Below are 10978 nucleotides of genomic sequence, written 5' to 3'. Positions count from 1 at the left end.
CAAAAATACTAACACTCAGTCGACGAGCGCAAAGTGATTCATTCTCATTCGAATGTTGCTCACGAGTGCTGCCCGTGTGCAAATAAGGGAAGCATGGACATGGAAGCTCTCAACACAGCACCAATGACAGCAAATTCCCCCGGAAAAGTGACAAAAGAACAATTGCCCAACTGTTGTGTACCGTGTGCACTGCGCACAATAACGCCGACTGTCCAGTCGAAAACCAGTCAACAATGTAGTGATTTATAGCCTAAATCGTCGTTTAAATCTATTTGTCATACACACTATACATTCAAATGATTCACGACAAGTTTACATCTAGAATTACATACATTTCTCTCATTCTAATCTATAGCCTACTAGTCCTAGATTAGATATGCCTATAGGCTATAACACTTTAAATCATCATGAATTTGAACAATACATTTAGTGTGTCTGTAAAATAACAATATCTGGTAACTAAACGTTAACGAAAGTCCAGACCCAGTGGGTTATTTGAAGGCATTCATAAATAAATAAAAATACTAATACATGTTTGCATAGTAACATAATGGGTAGCCATATTTGAATGAATCAATTGTCAACATGGTAATTAGGCTATGTAGGCTATTGAAACAATAGGCTACTATTCCCTTGATGGGCATGTTTTCGCGCTAGATAATAAACCGTGTGCAAGCAAGCCTATTAATGATCTGTCTGCGTGAACGCGCGACTCTGTTCTGCACACGGCACCTGTCTGCCCCGGACCATATAAAGTCGAAGTCTCGCTAGTTAGAAATTAAAAGCTGACAACACACCACTGACACCCAGCCAAACTACTACGATCCATTCGGATAAAGAAGGGAACTCAAAAACTGGAAAATGGATCCTTGTGAATGCTCCAAAAGTAAGTTATGTATATTGATCAATTTATTAAGACTATAGGCTATGGATACGCCTTAAACGTATTTCTAAAATCTTAACAGGCTAATTACCAATTACCTAACTCAACTGTTTATTTATAGCTGGATCTTGCAACTGCGGTGGATCCTGCAAGTGCTCCAACTGCGCATGCACTAGTTGTAAGAAAGCAAGTAAGTGGTTCTATTCTAAATCCAACTAGTGTTATTAGGCCAATAGTATTTTTCTTATCGCTGGTGGCACTTTAAAGCCCCATGGTAAGCCTAATTAACCTCAATTGCCTCATTAGGTGGCAACTAAATAGTCTTTGGTCATCACTAATCGATTATTTTTCGGCCCATCAGGTTGCTGCGACTGCTGTCCCTCCGGCTGCAGCAAGTGTGCCTCAGGCTGCGTGTGCAAGGGCAAGACTTGTGATACCAGCTGTTGTCAGTGAGGCCTGTGTATGACATCACAATGCAGTCCATTCCCTATGACTATGAAGTTGTACCATGTTGAGCATAGCTTTTGTTCTTTGTCAAATGTAAGGAAATAAATTGCATGTAACTTATTCAAGTTTCTTTGACTAACTTGGGTTACTGGAGTTGGGCTTTGGGACATAAGAGGTCAATCATGTTGTCTGTGCTCCAAAAAGAGTGATTGCACACTCCTAGGAAACCAGTTTTTCATTTTACTAAAATGGTTCAGTTGAGGCACAATTGCAAGCTTGATCACCTTAACCAGCCAGCACAGCAGATGGCGTGACAGCTGACTACTACAAAGTGTAAGATCTTGTTGGAAAATGAGGCATGATCGCTGAGTGTTATAGTCCTTGGTGGAACCAGAACTCTTTAACATGAAAAAGCGTATCGGAAGCTATTGCTAAAGATGCCGCAGTGCTATTTCAAGTGGGATGCACTGATGGGTTCGTGCTGACTGTGACCGCCAGGTAAATGGCATCCTTGACTGCATGAACAAGATGTATGTCAAGTGGCATATAAGGAGATGTATACCTAAAATATGGAGGGTGAGGTAGGTTGGAAGGGGGTGAGCATGAGCCAAATGGGGGAGGGTTTGTTAAAGTGTGAATTGGAGGTGACGTTTTCAGGTCAGGATGAATAAGTGGACCCTTGCCTTTCGGCTGATCTATTTGTGGTTTCAGTGTGGGTGTAAAGTGTTTTGGTGCTGTGGATTCGGTGTGGGTAACCAGAAGTGGTCTTGAGAGTTTCTGCTGGTCAGAAGGAGCAGGCTCTCCAAATGGGGACAAAAGATATGAATTGTTTCAAGAAAGGTGCGCCATTGAAAGGAGTGATTACTGGGGTAGCAGTGAAAGTTAACCAACTGAAGGGGGAAGATTCTTGGTACGACGTGGAGTGAGTGGTGAAACGAGTTCAGTTCTTTTGCGTTTTGAGATTGAGTCTTTGCCCGACAAAGTGATAGAATGTTATCCTGTTCGAACCTTTGCCGAATACATTACGTTACAGGTGTCAAGCTTATGGGCATGAGACAAATGTGTAGCATTGGGGAAAGTAGTGGTACGTGTTAATTGTTGGGGTGGGGAAATGGGGATCTGAAATGTCCGGTGAGAGGCAGGTTGATGTTTCCAGGGTTATAGTGCAGAAGTTGTCATGCTGAGGAAGATGGGTCAAGGGGGAGGGATCCTGAGAGGAGTGGCGTGTAGTAGATCTGTACCAGTACAGATCGATAGGACAAGTGAGGTTTCAGTAAGATTAGATTTATAGCAATGGTTATCAATTGTATTGCAGGGATGGAACATCAAGGTGCAGAAAATGGAGGTTGTGGTGGCAGCTGCAGAGGTATTTTGGTGTGCAAGCTCTTGACGTCAGAAGAATTACAGGATGTGTTGAGTGGTAGGGTCCCACCCTTTCAAATGTTATTGGTCACGTGTTTAGCAGATGTTATTGCGAGTGTAACGAAATGCTTGTGCTTCAAGCTCCGACAGTGCAGTAATATCTAACAAGTAAGATCTAACAGTTTCGCAACATATACCCAAAATACACGTACATCGAAGGAATGGATTAAGACTTATTTTATTTAACATGAACTACACAAGTCAGTTAAGAACTAATTCTTATTTACAACGACGGCCCAGGAACAGTGGGTTAACTGTCTTGTTCTGGGGCAGAATGACAGATTTTTACCTCGTCAGCTCGGGGATTCGATCTAGCAATCGTTTGGTTACTGGCCCAACTCTCTAACCACTAGGCTTCCTGCCGCCCCTATACATACAGTGCAGTGAAAAAGTACTTGCCCCCTTCCTGATTTATTTTTTTTGCACTTTTGTCACACTTAAATATTTGAGATCAAACAAATGTAAATATTACACAGAGAAGCCAAGTAAACACAAAATGCAGTTTAAGTGAATTTATTAAGGGGGAAAAAAGCTATCCGAACCTTCATGGCCCTATGTGAAAAATTGTCCCCTAAACCTAAACTGATTGTGCCACCCTCAGCAGCAACAACTGCAATCAAGTATTTGTGATTACTGGCAATGAGTCTTTCACATCGCTATAGAGGAATTTTAGCCCATTCTTTGCAGAATTGTTTTAATTCAGCCACATTGGAGGGTTTGAGCATGAACCGCCTTTAAGTTCACGCCACAGCATCTCAATCAGATTCAAGTCCGGACTTTGACTAGGCCACTTAAGCCTTCATTTAGTTTTTTTAAAGCCATTCCGAGTTGGACTAGCTGGTGTGTTTTGGATCATTGTTCTGCTGCAGAACCCAAGTGCGCTTCAGCTTGAGGTCACGAACAGATGGCCTTCGGGATTTTTTGGTAGAGCAGAATTCATGGTTCCATCAATCACAGCAAGTGGTCCAGGTCCTGAAGCAGTAAACCAGCCCCAGACCATCACACTAACACCACCATTTTATTTTTTATTTTACCTTTAACTAGGCAAGTCAGTTAAGAACAAATTCTTATTTTCAATGACGGCCTAGGAACAGTGGGTTTAACTGCCTGTTCAGGGGCAGAACGACAGATTTGTACCTTGTCAGCTCAGGGGTTTGAACTTGTTTGAACCTTCCGGTTACTAGTCCATTGCTCTAACCACTAAGCTAACCTGCCGCCCCACCATATTTGACTGTTGGTATGTTTTTTTTCTGCAATGCTGTGTTACTTTTACACCAGATGTAACGGGACGCACACCTTCCAAAGAGTTCAGCTTTTGTCTCGTCAGTCCACAGAATATTTTCCCAAAAGTCTTGGGGATCATCAAGATGTTTTTTGCCAAAAGTGAGACGAGCCTTTGTTCTTTTTGGTCAGCAGTGATTTTCGCCTTGGAACTCTGCCATGGATGCCATTTTTGCCCAGTCTCTTATGGTTGAGTCATGAACACTGACCATAACTGAGGCAAGTGAGGCCTGCCGTTCTTTAGATGTTGTGGGTTCTTTTGTGACCTCTTGGATGAGTAGGCGCTGCGCTCTTGGGGTAATTTTGGTAGGCCGGCCACTCCTGGTAAGGTTCACCACTGTTCCAAATTTTCTCCATTTGTGGACAATGGCTCTCACCGTGGTTCGCTGGAGTCCCAACGCTTTAGAAATGGCTTTGTAACCCTTTCCAGACTGATAGATGTCAATTACTTTGTTTCATCTGTTCCTGAATTTCTTTGGATTGCGGCATGTCTTTCTTTTTGAGATATTTTGGCCTACTTCACTTCGTCAGACAGGTTCTATTTAAGTGATTTCTTGATTCCACAGGTCTGGCAGTAATCAGGCCTGGGTGTGGCTAGTGAAATTGAACTCTGCTTTCCAAAAAATGTGATTAACCACAGTAAATTAATGATTTAACAAGGGGGGGGAATTACTTTGTCACATAGGGCCATGAAGGTTCGGATAGCTTTTTTTCCCTCAATAAATAAAATGATCACTTAACTGCATTTTGTGTTTACTTGTGTAATATTAAAATGTTTGATGATCTGAAACATTTTAAGTGTGACATGCAAAAAAATACGAAATCAGATAGGGGGCAAATACTTTTTCACAGCAATGTATATGTCAGAGCGGCATTGGACTAAGACTCAGTGTATAGAGTACAGTATATACATATGAGATGGGTGATGCAATATGTACAAACAAGTAAAGTGACTAAGATACCATAGAATAGTATAGAGTACAGTTTACACATGAGATAAGTAATGCAAGATGGGAGACATTATTAAAGTGCCAAGTGTTTAATTTCCTTAAAGTGGCTAGTGATTCCTAATCTATGTCTATAGGCAGCAGCCTCTGATGTGCTGGAGATGGCTGTTTAATAGTCAGTGGTTTAGGATAGAATACACTATATACATATGTAACAGCATAGCTTCCGTCCCTCTCCTCACCCCTACCTGGGCTCGAACCAGGGACCCTCCGCACACAACAAGTGACACCCACGAAGCATCGTTATCCATTGCTCCACAAAAGCCGCGGCCCTTGCAGAGCAAGGGGAACAACTACTTCAAGGTCTCAGAGCAAGTGACGTCACCGATTGAAACACTATTAGCGCACAACCCGCTAACTAGCTAGCCATTTCACATCGGTTACACATATGAAATGGGTAATGCAATATGTAAACACAATGTAAAAGTGACTAAGATACCGTATAATAGTGTGAAGTGCAGTTTATACATATGAGATGAGTAATGCTGGATGTGGAACATTATTAAAGTGGCTAGTGATCCATTTCTAAAAGTGACCAGTGATTCCTAATCAGCCTCTGATGTACTAATGATGGCTGTTTAGCAGTCAGATGGCCTTGAGAAAGAAGCTGTTTTTTACACTCTCGGTCCCAGCTTTGATGCACCTGTACTCAAATCAAATCAAAATCAAATGTATTTATATAGCCCTTCGTACATAAGCTGATATCTCAAAGTGCTGTACAGAAGCCCAGCCTAAAACCCCAAACAGCAAGCAATGCAGGTGTAGAAGCACGGTGGCTAGGAAAAACTCCATAGAAAGGCCAAAACCTAGGAAGAAACCTAGAGAGGAACCAGGCTATGTGGGGTGGCCAGTCCTCTTCTGGCTGTGCCGGGTGGAGATTATAACAGAACATGGCCAAGATGTTCAAATGTTCATAAATGACCAGTATGGTCGAATAATAATAAGGCAGAACAGTTGAAACTGGAGCAGCAGCACGGCCAGGTGGACTGGGGACAGCAAGGAGTCATCATGTCAGGTAATCCTGGGGCATGGTCCTAGGGCTCAGGTCCTCCGAGAGAGAGAAAGAAAGAGAGAAGGAGAGAATTAGAGAACGCACACTTAGATTCACACAGGACACAGAATAGGACAGAAGTACTCCAGATATAACAAACTGACCCTAGCCCCCCGACACATAAACTACTGCAGCATAAATACTGGAGGTAGAGACAGGAGGGGTCAGGAGACACTGTGGCCCCATCCGAGGACACCCCCGGACAAGGCCAAACAGGAAGGATATAACCCCACCCACTTTGCCAAAGCACAGCTCCCACACCACTAGAGGGATATCTTCAACCACCAACTCCTCACCCCTACCTGGGCTCGAACTGACCTCGCCTTCTGGATGATAGCGGGGTGAACAGGCAGTGGCTCGGGTGGTTGATGTCCTTGATTATCCTTTTGGCCTTCCTATGGCATCGGGTGCTGTAGGTGTCCAGGAGGGTGGGAAGTTTGCCCCCAGTGATGCATTGGGCAGACCGCACCACCCTTTGGTGGTTATGGGCGGTGCAGTTGCCCTACCAGGCAGTGATACAGCCCAACAGGATTCTCTCAATTGTAAATCTGTAAAAGTTTGTGAGGGTTTTAGGTGTTAAGCCAAATTTCTTTAGACTCCTGAGATTGAAGAGGCGCTGTTGAGCCTTCTTCACTACACGGCCTGTGTGGGTGGATCATTTCAGTTTGTCAGTGATGTGTAAACCGAGGAACTTGAAGCTTCCACCTTCTCCACTGCGGTCCCATCGATGTGGATAAGGGGGTGCTCCTTCTGCTGTTTCCGGAAGTCCATGATCATCTCTTTAGTTTTTTAAAATGTTGAGTGAGAGGTTATTTTCCTGGCACCACACTCCCAGAGCCCTCACCTCCTCCCTGTAGGCTGTCTCATCATTGTTGGTAATACTGTTGTGTCGTCTGCAAACTTGATGATTGTGTTGGAAGTGTGCTTGGCCACACAGTCATGGGTGAACAGGGAGTACAGGAGGGGGCTGAGCACGCACCCTTGTGGGGCCCCAGTGTTGAGGATCAGCGAAGAGGTGTTTCCTACCTTCACCACCTGGGGTCGACCCGTCAGGAAGTCCAGGACCCAGTTGCACAGGGTGGGGTTCAGAACCAGGGTCTCGAGCTTGATGATGAGCTTGGAGGGTACTATGGTATTGAATGCTGAGCTATAGTCAATGAACAGCATTCTTACATAGGTATGCCTCTTGTCCAGATGGGACAGGGCAGTGTGGTGGCGATTGCATTGTCTGTGGATCTATTGGGGCGGTAAGCAAATTGAAGTCGGTCTAAGGTGGCAGGTAAGGTGGAGGTGATGTGATCCTTGACTAGTCTCTCAAAGCACTTCATGATGATAGAGGTGAGTGCTATGGGGCAATAGTCATTTAGTTCAATTACATTTGCTTTGTTAGGTACAGGGACAATGGTGGCCATCTTGAAACGTGGGGACAACAGACTGGGATAGGGAGAGACTGAATATATCTGTGAACACACCAGCCAGCTGGTCTACCAGCCGGCTGATCTGCCAGCCAGCTGGTTTGCGCATGCTCTGAGAACGCTGCGTTCTCAGAGCATGCGCAGACCAGCTGGCTGGTGTGTTCACAGATATTTTCAATCTCTCCCTATCCCAGTCTGTTGTCCCCACATGCTTCAAGATGGCCATCAGGGCTGGCAGCCTTGCGAGGGTTAACACACTTAAATGTCTTACGTCGGTCACGGAGAAGTCCTTGATAGCGGGCCACGTCGGTGGTACTGTATTATCCTCAAAGCGAGCGAAGAAGGTGTTCAGCCTGTCCGTGAGCAAGACGTCCCCAACATGACTGGTTTTCCTTTTATAATCTGTTATTGTTTGTAGACCCTGCCACATACGTCATGTGTCTGAGCCATTGAACTGGGACTCAACTTTGTCCCTATACCGATGTTTAGCCTGCTTGATTGCTTTGCGGAGGGAATAACTATACTGTTTGTATTCTTCCATATTTTATATTTATTTTCTAAACTTTATTTAACTAGGCAAGTCAGTTAAGAACAAATTCTTACTTACAATGACAGCCTAGGAACAGTGGGTTAACTGCCTTGTTCAGGGGCAGAACGACAAATCTTGACCTTATCAGCTCGGGGATTCGATCTACCAACCTTTTGGTTGCTGGCCCAACGCGCTAACCACTAGGCTACCTGCCGCCCCAGTCTTCTTGCCCTGCTTAAATGTGGTGGTTCGCGCTTTCAGTTTTGCACGAACGCTCCCATCCATCCACGGTTTCTGGTTGGGGTAGGTTTTAATAGTCACAATGGGTACAACATCTCCTATGCATGCACTTCCTGATAAACTCATTCACCGTATCGGTATATGTGTCAATATTATTTCCTCAAGCTACTCTGAACATATCCCAGTCCACGTGATAAAAACATTCTTGAAGCATGGTTTCCGATTGGTCAGACCAGTGTTGAAATAGTCCTTACCACGGGTGCTTCCTGTTTGAGTGTCTGCCTATAGGAGGGGAGGAGCAAGATGGAATCGTGGTCCGATTTGCTGAATGGAGGGCCGTATATGTATTCTGGAAGGTAGTATAGCAATGGTTGAGGGTTCTAGCAGCTCGAGTACAATAATCAATATGTTGATAGAATTTCGAGAGCCTTTTCCTCAAATTTGCTTTGTTAAAATCCCCAGCTACAATAAATGCAGCCTCGGGATATGTGGTTTCCAGTTTGCATAAAGTACAGTGAAATTCTTTGAGGGCAGTCATGGTATCCGCTGGGAGGAGACTTAAGTTTCTGTATATTATTACAGTTACACCATAAGTCGTTAATCATAAAATATATACCTCCACCCTTCTTCTTCCCAGAGATATATTTGTTCCTGTTGGCGCAATGTACTGAGAACCCAACTGGCTTTACAGAGTCAGACAGTGTATCTCGAGAGAGCCATGTTTCTGTGAAGGATAGTATTTTACAATCACTGGTGTCTCTCTGAAAAGCAACTCTCGCCTTGAGCTCATCAATTTTATTATCCAGAGATTGGACATTAGTGAGTAAAATACTCGGGAGCGGTGGGTGGTGTGCACGCTTACTAAATCGTATCAGAAGAACTACTCGAGTACCTCTTCTCCGCCGGTGTTGTTTTGGGTCAGCCTCTGGAATAAGTTAAATTGTTCTGGGGAGAGCAAACAAAGGATCCACTCCAGGGAAGTCGTAATCCTAGTCGTAATGCTGGAAGTTCTGGTCGGTTATCTTCCTGGCTGTATGTAATGACACAAAACAATTCCTGAGCCAATAACGTAAAAAATAGTACTAAAACAAACAAAATACTGCAGAGTTGCCTGTTGTTGGCCTGAACTAGGACTAAATAGATTAATAGTGGGATGGGGTTTTTAAAATATATTTTTTAGTGAGTTTACTGTTAGATCGTAGGGTATTTGTTTATTTGTCATGTATTTATTTCAAGCAATGTATAAGGGGTTTATACTCCAGTCTAGTAGGTGGCGGTATTAGATGCCAACCGCTATTAAACCTCATCGAAGAAGAATAAAACGAGGCCTCATCCAATCAGACTAGACCTCAGAAGTGCCGGGGTAAAATGTATGTCCGACTGGAAAACAAATGAGATGAGCACAAAAGAGTGAAAACAACTGTCAAAACGACTATTTGTGGAACAGGAAAGGATCATTTGCTATCTAGGATTAATGTAAGTTACCCAGCTAATACGCGTTACAACTAGTTATGAACCTGCCGTTGCATGTCACTAGCTTAGCTATAATGAACTTGCTAAAGTGCTAGCTTGCTTTGTACCTGTAAACGAACTGATTCTTAAATGTGTAATTCGTATTAGTGTTGTTAGCTTTGGGACACAATATCGGGAGTCTAATACACAGACTCCCGATGTTGTTGTGGGCAGTCATCAAAGTCAATTATTCTAGGCTTTCCACGCTAGTTAGCTAGCCAGCCTAGTTGCTCATCGTGCCAAGGGGGCATGCGCGCGCTGGTTTCGATTCAGCTGTCATTGCGTGGCTGCATGCATCTTGATGCAAGTAGTTCGCAGAAAAGTCACAACTAGGTGAAACGCTATGTCAGTTATTTACGCCGACATTGTGGATAACAGAGCAAAAGGCTCCAAACAGAAAAATGACAATTCACATGCTATGGCAGAATAATAAACACTGACCAGTCCATTTCGACAACACAATTATCATGTTATTTACAAAATGTACGTTTCGAAAGATACATACGACGCTCAACCGAACAATCAGGTTACATTTTGTGTAATACGCAATTAATTGGTAACGTAAACTCGTACATCGCCTTGGTCCGTACAATTGCCCTTATTTTAGCGCCCCCAAAACGTAATACTTCCAGATCAACTGTAATGTCAATACCATCGCAAAGCACAATTTCTCCCCTTTCCAACATAATCAATTACATGTCCTAAACGCTTCCCGTTTCTGCATAATTCATGCAGGCAATGAGCCCCGTCGTTAAAAAAAATGGCGGGTGGGGAAGCGAAACTAATGCTTGATGGTGATGTTGAGTGGGAAAATTGCTTTTTTTTTACTCGATCTGTCCAACTTTATCGCCTCTAAAATGTAAATAAAACACTATAAAGTGTTTTTATATAATGTGTCATTACATACCTATTTGAAGGTTTGTGTCGAATTTGAATCGGGATTTTAGGGCGGTGCTAAAGTGATCTTAGACGTAAGCGGCGGCTTTGAGAATGATGATCGCATGCAATGATGACGCAAAAAATGACTAGGTATCCCCCCTTACACCGTCATTGTCCAGTTCTTGTTTTTAAACGATGAGCGAAGTGCTACACCTGGTGGAGAGATTGTAAGACAGAAATAGTTGCTTTATGCGTGCTGTACATTACGATATGACACGTCCCGATGTAACGGAGGGTCCATTTTTTTCAACT

At 43.6% G+C, this 10978-nt stretch overlaps 2 protein-coding genes across 4 annotated transcripts in view; both read left to right on the top strand.

Moving 5' to 3' along the window:
• The first annotated feature begins 770 nt into the window (after positions 1-770).
• On the top strand, positions 771-1450 carry LOC115109368 (metallothionein A). Its single transcript, XM_029634185.2, has 3 exons — positions 771-886; positions 1005-1073; positions 1245-1450. Exons 1-3 carry the CDS (start codon positions 862-864, stop codon positions 1334-1336), a joined length of 186 nt encoding a protein of 61 aa, XP_029490045.1. The 5' UTR covers positions 771-861; the 3' UTR covers positions 1337-1450.
• An 8148-nt stretch (positions 1451-9598) lies between these two features.
• LOC115109365 (nuclear pore complex protein Nup93-like) overlaps positions 9599-10978 on the top strand; it is a 41278-nt gene continuing 39898 nt past the window's right edge. For 2 of the 3 annotated variants that reach the window (XM_029634181.2, XM_029634182.2), the window contains exon 1: positions 9600-9751. Coding sequence is in view for 1 of the 3 variants with exons in the window: in XM_029634180.2 (XP_029490040.1) it covers positions 9750-9751 (2 nt within the window). In the remaining 2 variants the exon portion in view is untranslated. Of the gene's footprint in view, positions 9752-10978 lie in introns of all 3 variants that reach the window. The other variant, XM_029634180.2, reaches the window with a different exon arrangement.

This window comes from Oncorhynchus nerka, linkage group LG25 (assembly GCF_034236695.1).
Source record: "Oncorhynchus nerka isolate Pitt River linkage group LG25, Oner_Uvic_2.0, whole genome shotgun sequence".
In the NCBI taxonomy this organism is placed as follows: Eukaryota; Metazoa; Chordata; class Actinopteri; order Salmoniformes; family Salmonidae; genus Oncorhynchus; species Oncorhynchus nerka.
This window is presented reverse-complemented; position numbering and strand designations above follow the sequence as displayed.